The sequence below is a fragment of the Mesoplodon mirus genome (genome assembly GCF_964341445.2).
Source record: "Mesoplodon mirus genome assembly, chromosome: 2".
Lineage (NCBI taxonomy): Eukaryota > Metazoa > Chordata > Mammalia > Artiodactyla > Ziphiidae > Mesoplodon > Mesoplodon mirus.
Window position 1 is genome coordinate 219355917 of NC_138977.1, and position 15937 is coordinate 219371853.

Here is a 15937-nt window from a genome sequence, read left to right on the forward strand (position 1 = left end):
TGTATATATAGGGCTCGGTTCTATCCGTGGTTTCAGGCATCCACTTGGGGTCCTGGAACGTATCCCCGGGGGATACGTGTTTTGAAGACTGAGAAAAGGATAAGCTCGTTAGGGTAAGAAATATCTGAATATAAAATGCAAACGTATTTTTCCCACGATATATTCAGAAATAGTTTGAAGAGAGAATTGTCAGGAGTCTTGATTAATTTAGCAATAGAGGCTCTTAGGTTAGTAGTAATAAGTGAATTACTACTCCTAGTATTGAGCAGCTACAGACAGTTCACTCAGGTCCCTCCCATTCATTCAAACAGTACACACCATCTGCCGTTTCTTCACTTTTAAAGTGGTGAGGATATCACGATCATTAAAATGCTAAAGTGTATTATGCGTATGATTTGAAACGTTTGATTTTAGTCCGTGGCTGTCAGTGGAGACCTTGCTATGACACTCAACGACATGAAATACTTTTATACTTTAGTGATGAATGAATGGAGTGTCACCAGCATTGCCTTAGTAGTTTCCTAAAAAGCCATTAGAAAACCCCACTGCTCAAGGGCACTGGAGAAAAAGGAAGAGAAGCCTGACAGGGTCCCTGCAGAGCTCTCAGCCTCTGCTGGAGACCTGCTTCTCAGGCACGGTCTTTAGATAGTGCTTCTGTTTAAATACGAGTTTAATTGTCTGCGTACAGTTGCACTTGAGAGAAGTGGATTGTTTTATTATCTACTGACAACTCATATAATAAAAACATGTAAGGATTGCGATGATGGTTGTACAACTCTAAATTGATCAAAATCGTTGACTTGTTATACTTAAAATGAGTGAATTTTATGGTATGTAAATTATATCTCAGTAAAGCCATTGAAAATATTTAAGTCAGAGAATAGCTTTTGTTGTATCCTGTTGTCATTACTTCTGATTTAAACTTAATTTAAAAATTAAGTAATCTACCTTTTGGTGACAAAGGTGACTTTTTTCATGTACTAAAGTTGATTTGAAGGAAGTATTTTAAAGAAACAGTATTATTCGGGACTTCCTTGGTGGCGCAGTGGTTAAGAATCCACCTGCCAATGCAGGGGACACAGGTTCAATCCCTGGTCAGGGAAGATCCCACATGCCGCAGAGCAACTAAGCCCGTGTGCCACAACTACTGAGCCTGCACTCTAGAGCCCGTGAGCCACAACTGCTGAAGCCCACGTGCCACAACTACTGAAGCCCACACGCCTAGAGCCTGTGCTCTGCAACAAGAGAAGCCACCACAATGAGAAGTCCACGCACCGCATTGAAGGGTAGCCCCTGCTCGCCGCAACTAGAGAAAGCCCGCGGGCAGCAACGAAGGCCCAACTCAGCCAAAAAAAAAAAAAAAAGAAACAGTATTATTCGTAACATAACATTTCTACCAAATAATCTAAAATGTAATTTAAAAACAGTCATTTTATATTCACTTTTTCATTCATGGGGGTCTCAGAACTACTTATTTTGGAGGTAAGATTTACATTGGTGACTAGGTTCCTGGTTAATCCTTAAAAGATTCTTTAATTGTAGTTTAGCTGACCTATTCTGTTAATAGCTTTGGGTCTTGGAAGCAGGCAGTTAAGTGGTACAATTGGTTCCTTTCTTTGGCATCTTCTTGTCTCTGGTTTTTGCTTCCCTCTTCCTTTTACTCTCTTCCCAGGTACCTCAGTGCTGAATGACCCTTTCCTCCTCTCTTTGCTCCCCTCAGCCTGCTCCATTACTTTATGCTTCAGAATTTTCCATCACCTCCCTTGTCCCTGATCTGAGCTCCAATCTCCTTGGTGCAGATGGTTCCACCTCCCTGGTAGGAGCAGTACTTGAACTAGACACATGAAGGTGACCCATAGTTCTGAGCTCTCCCAAGGGTCATCAGATAAACATGCTGCTTAGTTCTGAGCGTACCTCTAACTGGCAGATTTTTATATCCTCAGGCAGAGAGAAACTTTAGAGGCAAGCCAACTTGCCTCTTCTGTTTCACGATCGTTCCATCTTCTAGTTATAAATGAATTTGTTCTTAAACTCTAGTTGTTTCCCTCAGTGATCCCTATGGCAGTGATATTAAAAGTTTTTTTGCTCCATAAAGAGAAGAGGCTTGTTAAGGTAAGATTGACTGACTGACTGTATGGGCCAGCTATAAACGTGCTTCCTATATTTATTTCCTCCTTTATATTCTTATTGAACATTTTGAAGTGATTACAATCAAATTATTATCGGGTCTGTGTTTAAGAAAGAAGATTCTTCGTTCTTGGCTATCAGGTTTTTTACAGCCGGTAGCCTTGGGTCCCTTCATGCACAGGAGTCAGTCACCTCCAACCTTGAAGCATACTTATGTCACCTCCCCAAAGCAGTAATTTATCTTCATGATGATAAACCTTCATCATAAATAGAAATCCCAATTATATTTAGTATGCCTGGGTTTGATAGGTAGGAAAGTATGTAATATATTAACATTTTAAATAAACATGTAAGAAAACATCTTAGCACTTTAGGAAGATAAAGATATAGTTATCTGGAAAATGTACTTTTTATTTTTTATTTTTATTTTTATAATGTTGACTTTTAAAATTTTTATTTTATTTTATTTATTTTTGGCTGCGTTGGGTCTTCGTTGCTGTGCATGGGCTTTCTCTAGTTGCAGCGAGCGGTGGCTACTCTTCATCGCGGTGCGCGGGCTTCTCATTGTGGTGGCTTGTCTTGTCGCGGAGCACGGGCTCTAGGCGCGCGAACTTCAGTAGTTGTGGCTGGCGGGCTCTAGAGCGCAGGCTCAGTAGTTGTGGCACACGGGCTTAGTTGCTCCGCGGCATGTGGGATCTTCCCTGACCAGGGCTCGAACCCGTGTCCCCTGCTTTGGCAGGAGGATTCTTAACCACTGTGCCACCAGGGAAGTCCCCACTTTTTATTTTTTGTTTGGCTGCACCATGAAGCTTGTGGGATCTCAGTTCCCCAACCAGGGATTGAACTCGTGTCCTCAGCAGTGAAAGCGTGGAGTCCTAACCAGGACTGCCAGGGAACTCCCTGGAAAATGTACTTTTATATAGAAACTCATTTTGCCCATTGATACTCTGTAAGTTAGACTTTTATCGTTTTCTAGGACTATTATAAATAGAAAAGACTTTATATTTTTATGGCATATAATAGATTATTTCATTTTATGGCAGGTCATTATTAGGGATTTTATTATTAGGATGAATTTAAATTCATAGGTTAAGCTGAAGATGCTTCTGATTCCACCATTTGGTACCTTTGAAATGGAGCCTAATAAGTGTACCTCTTGCCCTAGGTGCTGTCCTTATGAGTCATTGTCAGTTTTCTATATACCCAGACTTAGGAAACTTCGGTAGGCAACAGAGCAACCCATCAGGAAACACTGAGTAGCTACTATGCTCGGAAGATGAACAAATTAATAATTGGCTCTTTGGTCACTGAGAGTATTAGAAGCCCAGTGTGATGTACTTTGACGAAAATAGCTCTGGTGTGCTGCTGCCGTTGCTTCTATTTCTACTTACCTGATGTACAACGGTGTACGTTTCTCCCTGAAATATATTCAAAGATGTAGAGTGCTCTATTTCCAGTAGGTAAGGAAAGCATTTTTCTTAATGTAGTTTTAAAAAATAGAAATAACCGGGCTTCCCTGGTGGCGCAGTGGTTGAGAATCTGCCTGCTAATGCAGGGGACACGGGTTCGAGCCCTGGTCTGGGAAGATCCCACACGCCACGGAACAACTGGGCCCGTGAGCCACAGCTACTGAGCCTGCGCATCTGGAGCCTGTGCTCCAGCAACAAAAGAGGCCTCGATAGTGAGAGGCCCGCGCACCACGATGAAGAGTGACCCCCCGCTTGCCACAACTAGAGAAAGCCCTCGCACAGAAGTGAAGAACCAACATAGCCAAAAATAAATAAATAAACAAATGTGGGTTTAAAAAAAATAAATAAAAAATAAAAAAAAAAACTGGAAATAATAAGTCCTTTAAAAAAAAATAGAAATAACCTTAAATATAAAGCAAAAAATGATACTAAACATACCATGAATCCATATCTTTTAGTAGAAATTTAATTTCATGCATAAGTTTGCATAAAACCTATAGACTTATGCTCCTATTCATTTAAAAGTACTAAATGGCCAATTAATAGCTTATGCAGTAGGTATCACACATTGGACTGAATTTAAATTCCTACCAAAGATTTGTTTTAAAAAAAAAAGAAAAGCAGGATCCTTCAAATTGGAACATAATTTATCTTGAGATAAGCCGTTAAGACATTACCCAATTATTAGAGTCTCTTAAAATGCATAGTGTGTTAATATATTATATAACGGATCATTTAAAGGTACTTCGTACATTTTAAAAAGTGAGATCAAGAGAAACTAGACAGATTGTTTCTGACACCAAGAGTCTAGCAGTACTTGAAGAGATAATAGCCAAGAATTTTCGAAAACCAGCTATAAATACAAGTCACAATGTCAAGAAATACTTTGAACTGCAAGGGAAAATATACAAAGAAAACCACACTTAGGCACCTTGTAGTAAAACTGATGAAAACTAAAGACGAAGAAAACACCCTAAAGCAGCCAGAGAAAAACCACACATTAAATTCAAGGGCGTTCAATCAGCCTTGATAGGAACAATGGAAGCTGGAAGACAGTGGAATGCTGTCTTCAAAGTGCCTGTCTAGAATTTTATACCTTCAAAAATTAAGGAAAAAAAGACATTTTGAGCCAAACAAACAAAGAATTTGTCATCAGCAGTATCTGCACTAAAAAATACTAAGAATTCTTCAGGTAAAAGGAACATGATTCCAGATGGGAGTGTGGAGTTGTAGGAAGGAGTGAAGTTCAGTGGAAAGGGTAAATGTGTTGGTAAATTTAAGTAAAGTTGGCTTTACATGAGGTTTAAAATTAACGCAGAATGAAAACACACAACAATAATAATAACAGTAGTGAGCTAGAAAGGGCTGGTGTTCTAAGGTCCTTTCACTGTCCAGGAACTGGCAAAAATACTCATTTACATTGGGCTTTTGTAAGTTAGGGCTCGTATTATCAGACCCTACAATATAACCACTAATAGCATAATAAAAGATTGTAAAAACTAATAAAGGGGGAAATGGAATAATAATAATTTTAACACTTAATAATCCAAAAGAAGGCAAGAAAAGAAAGCATGTAGAACAGGTGGGACAAATGGTAAGACGGTAGAATGATTCTTAAGTTTATCAGCAGTTACATTACATACAAATGGACTTAGTACTCAGTTAAAAAACACAACTTTTCATAATGCAAAAACAATAAAATTCATCTACAAGCTGCTTTTAAGACAAATACCTTAGGTATATGTATATGTATATAGAATGGTCCAAAGTAAAACGATAGAAAAAAAGAAACCAAGCATATCCTAACCTACTGAAAAATAATGTGTCTATCCCAATATCAAAACAGACTTTAAGGCAAGAAGCATAAAGAGATATACATTTCAAAAATAGCAAAAGTTCAAGTCACCAGAAAGATATAGCAATTTTAAATTTGTACGCACCTAAGCCTTAAAATATAAAAAGAGCAATGAGTCATTTGGCTTAAATTTATTAGACTGTCAACTTGAAACGGCAGAGAAACATATGAGTATTCTTATTATCAGCTTGACACAGAAGAAAGGAAAGGTGAGCCAACTATAATGCCCTTTCCTAATTCTCTTTTTTCCTTCTTACCAACACATCTCCATTCTCTGATTCATCTGGTGCAAATGCAGACTCCGAGCATTTATTAGAGGCGTAATCTACAGACGCTCTTCAAGAATTTAAATATTTGTTATTTGAATATTATGTTACAACTTCGGAGTATGTAGTAACCACCTGGGTTAGTATTTATTGGCATGCGGATATAATGATAAATTCTATTGTGCTGATTTCGAGTGTTAAGGCAGCAGGATTCTCTCTGCTTTGTCATTTCCCAGCTTCTCCTGTTGGACACTCCAGGTGACGTGGGCCTAGGAGAGGTGAAGGAAGTGCTTTGTCCTCAGGAATATAGTCTGCAGGATCGGGGCAAGCTAAAGGAGGAAAACATATGAGAGTCATTATCAGACCCACCTTCTTTTTTATTTTTGCCTTTGGTCATAACGTGAATGTTTATAGAGGGACACAGAGAAACTGGAAAGTGTCCAAAAGAGCAGTGAAAACAGAACCTTTGTATGCTACAAAAGTAAATAAGTTTTTTTTTCTCTAAAAGAATTAAGTCTTAAAAAAAAAATCCCACTGAACCAGTTCAAATCAGAACCAGTCTTTGGAAAAGGTGAGCCAGAAGAAAAAAATCAGAAAAGCAAAATCATTTTCACGCAAATATTTCATTCACTTCAAGTGTCTGGCCCACAGAATATGTACTGCCTGTGTATTTCTATCACTAGGGGCTCTTTTAGTTGAATCTCACTTAACCTGTTTGCCAGATTACCCAACATGCCTCACTGCCTCTGCAGAGTCTGTTGGTAGATGCATTGGATGCTCTGAAGGCCAGTGGAGACTGGGTAGGAAGCCCTCTCTCTTCTGGTGGATCGTGTTTATTTCCATTCCTGTTCATACTTGTTTTACTCGATATTGTAATTACATAATTAAATAAGCCCATCAACTATGAGTATTGATACAAAAAGAAAGACTTCCTGTTTCTATGAAGGCTAAATTGAATGCTTTGGAAAGACTAGATAAAGCTGTGTTGCAGCAAAAGAAAAAAAAAAAGGTAAATTATACCACCAAATACTTATTAGGGGCTCATTCTCAAAGAATGTGGGAATTTAGTTCCCTGACCAGGGATCATCGAACCCGTGCCCCATGTAATGGAAGCGCAGAGTCCTAACCACTGGACCTCCAGGGAATTCCCTAAATTATGTGTGTTTAAAAGCTCATTGTTAAACCCTCAAGTAAGATTAAAAGGACTAATGCCAACAATGGTAACCAGTTGCTCTCCATCCCTCCTTATATGAGAGAACTCACTAGGTGGGGTTTGGATTAGATTTAAAGAATTGCCATGGGGCTTCCTTGGTGGCGCAGTGGTTGAGAGTCCGCCTGCCGATGCGGGGGACGCGGGTTTGTGCCCCGGGCCAGGAGGATCCCGCGTGCCGTGGAGCGGCTGGGCCCGTGAGCCATGGCTGCTGAGCCTGCGCGTCCGGAGCCTGTGCGCCGCAACGGGAGAGGCCACGGCAGTGAGAGGCCCGCGTACCGCAAAACAAACAAGCAGACAAAAACAAACAAAAAAGAATTGCCATGGAGTGGGGAACAATGGTCAAAGGGAACATTAATTGTATATGTAATGTTTACATTTTTAAACAAATGGAATGTATTCCTTTATTTCCTATCGAATTAACATTAATAAAAATGAAAAGGATTGCTAGACATTCGTTGTTGGATCGAATGCTTATCTTTTCTAAATGTCAGTAGGATGGATAGTCATGTTGAGAAAGATGCAGTACTTCCTAGAGGTGAGGTCATGAGTAGGGAGAAAAGAGTTTCATCCAATTTTAGGGAAAGAAAATTTTTTTAATGAAAATCTTTATCCTGCCATTACTTATCCTCTTTTAACTGAGTCAGTTATTGTATAGGGCAAGCAATTGAATCTTTTCCAGGACTATTGTTTTAGTTTGCCCTAACTGGTCATGCTTTTCAAGATAATCACTTCCTAATCAGTTTTCTTATCTTGCTGGGGAAGTCAGATTTTCCTGTCTGTCTTTTCCTGAAGGAGTCAGGGTTACAAAATTGACCTTTTTTCCCATTATAAAATGTTTAAAAAGTTGAAAAAATATCTTTATGCCGAAAGACCTTGCTAGACTAAATTACCTTTGACACATGGTTGTACTGCATATCCAGATTTCAGTGTGGCAGCTTTAATTGAGCCAAGTTTCTTTTCCTGGTGGGTGATATAAATTAATGCAGTAACCTGCATTTGTGCTTTTAAAAACTTTATTACAAAATTATGCCTGACTGGATACTGGGATTGCTAAACAGTAGTGATGCTATATATCAATACTTTTACACTTTTCTTGGCTTAAAGCACAAACTAGAGAAAATATATTTGGATCATTTAACCCTGTAACTAACATGCTCATTCTTGCCGAACATCCAGGCTTCTATGTGTTTATAATTGTGTTTTGTTTCATCTAAGGCAAAATAATTACAGGAATACATATTGCTATTTCTCATGAGGTTTTTTGTTTTGTTTTGTTTTCTAGGGTCAGCCTAGAAATATCTTAGTGTCCAATTCAAATTTTTCACTTTCTTTCCATTATGATTTTAATTGTTCCTTTGAACACTATTTCAAATACCTGTGTCTCTGTGTTTGGCAGGAAAGTTTTTTCTTATTTATTTATTTATTTATTTAATTTATTTATTTATAGCTGTGTTGGGTCTTCATTGCTGAGTGCGGGCTTTCTCTAGTTGCGGTGAGCGGGGGGGCTACTCTTCCTTGTGGTGCGCGGGCTTCTCATTGCGGTGGCTTCTCTTGTTGCGAAGCACGGGTTCTAGGTGTATGGGCTTCAGTAGTTGTGGCACGCGGGCTCAGTAGTTGTGGCTCACGGGCTCTAGAGTGCAGGCTCAGTAGTTGTGGTGCATGGGCTCAGTTACTCCATGGCACGTGAGAATCTTCTCGGACCAGGGCTCGAACCCGTGTCCCCTGCATTGGCAGGCAGATTCTTAATCACTGTGCCACCAGGGAAGCCCACTTTTTAGTTTTTTATTCTCTGCTCTGGTAGGTAAGACTCCTAACAAGTTCTTTTATTCTTTAGAAGGAGCTTTTTTTAAAAAAAGATTGAGACGTAGTTCACACACCATAAAATTCACTCTTTTAAATTACAATTCAGTGGTGTTTAGTATCATCATAAGGTTGTACAACCATCACCACTATCCAATTCCAGGACATTTTCATCATCCCACCTTACTTAGATTATAACTAGTAAATATCGATTTCCTTATCTATCTTACTCTTAGTTTTTTTTTTTTTGATCAGTGTGTAAGACTGAAAACAGTAAGACAGGAAACTGTATATTAAAAGACTTAGGAGATATTAACCCAGTGCAATCTGTAGAGCTGGTTGGAAGTCAACTACAAAAAGACATTTTTATTCATGGTCCCCACACTCCCAGCGTCTAAATTATTTCAAAGCAGATTCCAGATATTTTTCTGCACCTGCAGATACTTCAGTATGTATTTCAACACTAATTATTGACACACCATGCTTTGCCCCTCTTTATTATCATTTACTAGATGCCCATAATTACATGGGTGTGCGTCTGTCTTCTCTGTTCTTTTCTAGTATTCATTTGTCCATTCTTGTACTGGCACCACGTTGTTTTATTTACCATAGGTTTATCATATGTTTTGCTACCTGGTAAACATTAGCTCTTAGTAATAATAACAGGATTTATAAAAATTATTTAGTCCTCATAGATACTCTCTGAAATAGGTGGTTTTATCCCATTCTACAGATAGGAAACCAAGAATTGGAGCAGTTAAGTATTAAGCTGAAGTACATGTAAATAAATAAGGCAGCTAAAATTTGAGTCTGAGTTCTGACCTCAAAGTCCAGAACACTGAGGCTTCTTTGAAAAGGGAAAGCTACTGTTTACAAAATTTTTTCTCTTTTATTTGAGATCATATACGTGGTATTTTCTCAGATTTAGTCTTCATTATAATCCCTCAGGCCTATTGAACTTAAGTCTGTCATTTTTTTTTTTTATAGAAGCACCTCAGTTTTTCAGTTTCTGTGTATGAGTAGCTAGCTAAACTCTAAAAATATGCATATTTTATTTTTAAATGTATTTGAGTTTGTAAGTTGAATTTCAGTATTGACAATACCAATGTTTTTGTGGAAAAAAGCACGCCTTTGGTTTCCCAAGTGAGTCTATGTGTGAAGCAACACCTCTGTGTTTGAAATTTAATATTTTTATATTTTCGGTACTATACCATTGGATGGCTTATTGGAAAGACATTTATTACATTTGATTGTGCACATTGTGTTTTTGTCATTGCTGTAATTTCTTAAAACCGCAATTCTTAATGTTAATATGAAAGCAAGAAGGCGTAAACTGGGAAGAGGGCTTCCTAATGTTGGCTTGTCTGATCATCTGCCAACACTAAATTGTTCAGTGTAAAATAGAAATTATTCCTGTGAGGTTAAGAGACCTGTGGTAAGAATTTCTTTTTATTCAGCAGACTGTATTAGCATTCAACAGTTTATTATGTATTATGTGCTTTATTTATTTTGTGTTAGGTTTATTGTGTGTTAGGTGCTTGGTAACCTTAATCTATGCCTGACGTACTTCCCAGCACATGGTAGGTTCTTGGTTAAAGTTTAATGATATTAATGAAATAACCTGCAAAAGCCTTGAAACTTTGGAGTAGATTTCTACCCTATTTTATAAAGAATAATGAAACGTTTCCAAATACTTGCATTTATGAAATGCTTTAAGCACATCTCCAGAGCACTTTCGCTAAAATGAGAGTTGACTAATATTTGGGGGAAAAATAGGGGAAATTAAAATACTATATATCTTTTAAAGAATATTGTTTCATAAGGGGAATATATATCCATCATGCTATTTTTCTATAGTAAGAAATTCCTGAAACACTGTTTTCAATTATTTTTGGTACTAATTAGGTAGTATTTTTAAAGGGTGTAGCCTCATAAAATGAAAAATTGCTTTTGGATGTTGTCTCTCATAGACCATTTCTCAGTTAAATAGAAATCTTTTGTGAGAAGTAGAAATTTGGATTGGAAAGATAACTATTGGGCCTCTAGGTGTTTTCTTTCCTTTCTTTCTTGTAATTATTAAATATTTCTTTCATTTGTTTTACACCCCTCCCCGACTTTCTTCAATATGTTTACTTATTTGCTCAGTCCTAGTGTACACATAAAGTAGTTTTGGAATTGCTAACTCATACCCTTCTGAAAAATAATTCACTAACCAGAGTACAATATTGTATACAGTTCTTTTTGTCTTTATCCTTGCAAAATACTGTCTTCCAAAGTTACTTAGATTAGTTTATTTCTTCCTTATCTCCTACATTATGGTTACGTTTTCCATTTGTAACAGAGTTGGGTGACTCTTTGCATTTTGTTTCGGGTTCCCTTCACATTCTGGTTAATTTGAACTACTTGTTTTTGAGGGGATGTGAAACATTACCATGATTCTAAGAGTCAGAACTACGTGAAAGGGTATACTTGGAGAGATGTCATCCCCCTGATCTCTTTTATCCCATTCCTGTTTTCTCTTCCTTCCATGTCATTTCCACCTACTCCTTGTTCAGTAACCAATTTCATTAATTTCTAATTTCTCTTTCCTCTTTTTTTTTGTACAAATGAGCAGATATGTGCATATTTTCTCATCTTTCTTACAGAAAGGGTGGCACACTCTAGATACTCTTTTGTGCTTTGATTTAATACTATACCTTATTATGTAATACCCTTATTGTATATTAATAATATCCAGTTTATCCCCTTAATATATCTAGGAATCATTTCTTATCAGTTTACAGAATGCTTCTAAGTCTTTTTTTTTTTTTTACAGCTGCATAGTACTCTACTGCATAGATGTGCCATAGTTTATTCAACCATTCTCCTATGTCTGGGCATTCTAGTTGTTTCCAGTATTTTACAGTTGTAAACTGCTGCAATGAATAGATTTGAGTATGTGTACTTTTGTGTTGTTGAGGTGTGTCTTCAGGGTAAATTCACAAGAGTGGGATTGCTAGGTTAAAAGGTAAGTGTGTATGTTTTATTATTAGTTATCACAAAATTTCCCTCCAGAAAAGTTGTGTGCGTTTGTGTTCCCAGCAGCACTAGGAGAGTGCCTGGTTCCCACAGCCTGGCCAGCAAATGTGCTGTCATACTTTTTTATTATCTCCAAGCTGATGGGTGAGAATGGTATTGCAACATTTTAATTTACATCTCCATTGAACATCTTTTCATACATTTAAGGGTCATTTTTATATCTTTGTTGTGCTCTAAAAGGTACCAGTCCACGGCCTGTTAGGAACCGGGCCACGCAACAGGGTGAGCGGGGAGGGGAGGAGGGGGGAGCAGGTAAAGCTTCATCTGCCGCTCCCCATCGCTTGCATTACTGCTTGAACCATTGCTCGCGTTGCTACCTGAAATGTTCCCCCCACCGCTCACATTACCACCTGAACGACACCCCACCCTGCCTTGGCCGTGGAAAAATTGTCTTCCACGAAACCGGTCCCTGATGCCTAAAAGGTTGGGGACCGCTGCTTTAAAGGGTTGTATCTTTTGCACACTGTGTTTGATTATTCACCTTCAGCTTGCTGGGACAGTACCACTTTATAGAAGCCAGACATTAAATATGACTTTTCTCTTTCAGATCTACCATGGTGGCTTATTTTAATTCGGCAGAAAGCTTTGGTGGGCAAACTTCCAGGAGACCATGAGGTCTGTAAAGTTACCAAAATTGCTGTGCTATCACTTTCTGAAATGGAACCTCAGGATCTTGAGCTAGAGGTAAGGTAAAGTCTCAGGAAATTTTATGGAAACTTGATACAGATGTAATGGCAACTATGGGGATTTGGTTTAATAGGCCAGAATCATAGAGTTTTAGAGCTGGATAATATCTTTAGAGTAATTTAATCCTGTGATTTTCAAGTCTCACTTTGGTAGTGGAACCTTTGTTTTAAAATCTGTGAAATCCAGTATATAAAATGCGTAGAAGCCAGAGCTGCTTTTGTTGAGGTAGTGATGGGAGAAGAGGGGTTTCTTGGGGCCCTGCCTACTTGGCTTCTGCTGGAAAGCCACCTTCTGTTTCTAGGAATCCCTAAGACTCTGCATAGCACAGTTCAAAAATTGGTTTGGGGTAGGGGAAGTCAAGAAGGTGAGATTTAACTTTTATTATATCTTCTATCTATATTTCTTGAAATTTCTCTCAGGCTATATTTCTCTTGTAGTTTTTTTTAAAGTTTTTTTTTTCCTTTTTCATTTCTAATTTTATTGATTTGAGTCCTCTTCCTCTTTTTCTTGATGAGTCTGGCTAATGGTTTATCCATTTTTGTTTATCTTCTCAAAGAACCAGCTTTTAGTTTTATTGCTCTTTGCTATTGTTTTATTTCTATTTCATTTATTTCTGCTCTGATCTTTATGATTTCTTTCCTTCTGCTGACTTTTGGTTTTGTTTGTTCTTCTTTCTCTAGTTCCTTTAGGTGTAAGGTTAGATTGTTTATTTGAGATTCTTCTTGTTTCTTGAGGTAGGCTTGTATAGCTCTAAACTTCCCTCTTAGAACTGCTTTTGCTGCATCCCATAGGTTTTGGATCGTTGTGTTTTCATTGTCATTTGTCTCTAGGTATTTTTTGATTTCCTCTTTGATTTCTTCAGTGATCTCTTGGTTATTTATCCATGTGTTGGTGTTTTTTACGTTTTTTCCCCCTGTAATTCATTTCTAATCTCATAGCATTGTGGTTAGAAAAGATGCTTGATATGATTTCAATTTTCCTAAATTTACCGTGGCTTGATTTGTGACCCAAGATGTGATCTATCCTGGAGGATGTTCCGTGTGCAGTTGAGAAGAAAGTGTAATCTGCTGTTTTTGGATGGAAGGTTCTATAAATATCAATTAAATCTACCTGCTCTATTGTGTCATTTAAAGCTTGTGTTTCCATATTAATTTTCTGTTTGGATGATCTGTCCAGTGGTGTAAATGAGTTGTTAAAGTACCCCATTATTATTGTGTTACTGTCGATTTCCTCTTTTATAGCTGTTTCCTCTGTTATAGCTGCCTTATGTATTGAGGTGCTCCTATGTTGGGTGCATATATATTTATAATTGTTATATCTTCTTCTTGGATTGATCCCTTGATCAGTATGTAGTGTCCTTCCTTGGCTCTTGTAACATTCTTTATTTTAAAGTCTATTTTATCTGATATGAGTATTGCTACTCCAGCTTTCTTTTGATTTCCACTTGCATGGAATATCTTTTTCCATCCCCTCACTGTCTGTATGTGTTCCTAGGTCTGAAGTGGGTCTCTTATAGACAGCATATAGATGGGTCTTGGTTTTTGTATCCATTCAGCCAGTCTGTGTCTTTTGGTTGGAGCATTTAATCCATTCACGTTTAAGGAATTATCGATATGTATGTTCCTATTACCATTTTCTTAATTGTTATGGGTTTGTTTTTGTAGGTCCTTTTCTTCTCTTGTGTTTCCCACTTAGAGAAGTTCCTTTAGCATTTGTTGTAGAGCTGGTTTGGTGGTGCTGAATTCTCTTAGCTTTTGCTTGTCTGTAAAGCTTTTGATTTCTCCATTGAATCTGAATGAGATCCTTGCTGGGTAGAGTAATCTTGGTTGCAGGTTCTTCCCTTTCATCACTTTAAGTATATCATGCCACTCCCTTCTGGCTTGTAAAGTTTCTGCTGAGAAATCAGCTGTTAACCTTATGGGAGTTCCCTTGTATGTTATGTGTTGTTTTTCCCTTGCTGCTTTCAATCATTTTTCTTTGGCTTTAATTTTTGCCAGTTTGATTACTATGTGTCTCGGCCTGTTTCTCCTTGAGTTTATCCTGTATGGGACTCTCTGTGCTTCCTGGACTTGGGTGGCTATTTCCTTTCCCATGTTAGGGAAGTTTTCAACTATAATCTCTTCAAATATTTTCTCAGGTCCTTTCTCTCTCTTCTTCTCCTGGGACCCCTGTAATGCAAATGTTGTTGCGTTTAATGTTGTCCCAGAGGTCTCTTAGGCTGTCTTCATTTCTTTTCATTCTTTTTTCTTTACTCTGTTCCACAGCAGTGAATTCCACCATTCTGTCTTCCAGGTCATTTATCCGTTCTTCTGCCTCAGTTATTCTGCTATTGACTCCTTCTAGTGTAGTTTTCATTTCAGTTATTGTATTGCTCATCTCTGTTTGTTTGTTCTTTAATTCTTCTAGGTCTTTGTTAAACATTTCTTGCATCTTTTCGATCTTTGCCTCCATTCTTTTTCCAAGGTCCTGGATCATCTTCACTATCATTATTCTGAATTCTTTTTCTGGAAGGTTGCCTATCTCCACTTCATTTAGTTGTTTTTCTGGGGTTTTATTTTGTTCCTTCATCTGGTACATAGCCCTCTGCCTTTTCATCTTGTCTGTCTTTCTGTGAATGTGGGTTTTGTTCCACAGGCTGCAGGACTGTAGTTTATCTTGCTTCTGCTATCTGCCCTTTGGTGGATGAGGCTATCTAAGAGGCTTGTGCATGTTTCCTGATGGGAGGGACTCTTTTTTTTTTTTAAAGAAAGAAAAACCACTGATCTTGTAAGACTTTTTCAATTTCCAAGAGGAAATCAAGCCTTCAAATAGAGTGACTTAGGGCCAAGATAATGAGATTGCCCAGGGCCAGTGTTTGTCTCCACACTGTGCCTCGCCACCGCCTGGCTGAAGCAACCCATGAAAGCATTTGTATCATGCCTGCTGTTGGTGTGGGGATGTGGCATCTAGGGATGTCATCACTCTGTCATAGTCCTAGCCTATTTTGGTCACTGTGTGTTGTGCCAGACAGGCCCTGAGGGTTAAATGGATTATCATATTTAATCCTTTGGACTATCCTATAAAGTAGGCACTGTTACAGTCCATGTTGTACAGGTGAAGAAAGAAGGCTTGCCGAGGAAGTAATCACAGCTGACACGTGGTAGTGTCCAGACCTGGACTCAGGCCGTCTGGTCCTGTATCACTCTGCTGAGCTTGCCTCCCTGTTACCTGAACAGCAGGTAACAGGTAACATAGTTCCCACTGCCCCACAACTCAAATACGTGTTTTCCTAAGGTGAGTTCTTAGGAAGAAAGTTTGGGGACAGGGTTAAATTGTTTAAAAAAATAAGTACAGAGATACCTCAGAGACATTGTGGGTTTAATTCCAGACCACTGCAATAAAGCAAATATCATAATAACATGATTCACATGAATCTTTTTGTTTCCCAAGCATATAAAAGTTA

The 15937-nt window shown here is 38.1% G+C and overlaps 1 protein-coding gene across 1 annotated transcript in view; it reads left to right on the top strand.

Moving 5' to 3' along the window:
- INPP5F (inositol polyphosphate-5-phosphatase F) overlaps positions 1–15937 on the top strand; it is a 97607-nt gene that overhangs the window by 29256 nt on the left and 52414 nt on the right. Inside the window, exon 3 of the mRNA XM_082601673.1 lies at positions 12356–12492. Within this exon, the coding sequence (XP_082457799.1) occupies positions 12356–12492 (137 nt within the window). The remainder of the gene's footprint in view (positions 1–12355; positions 12493–15937) is intronic.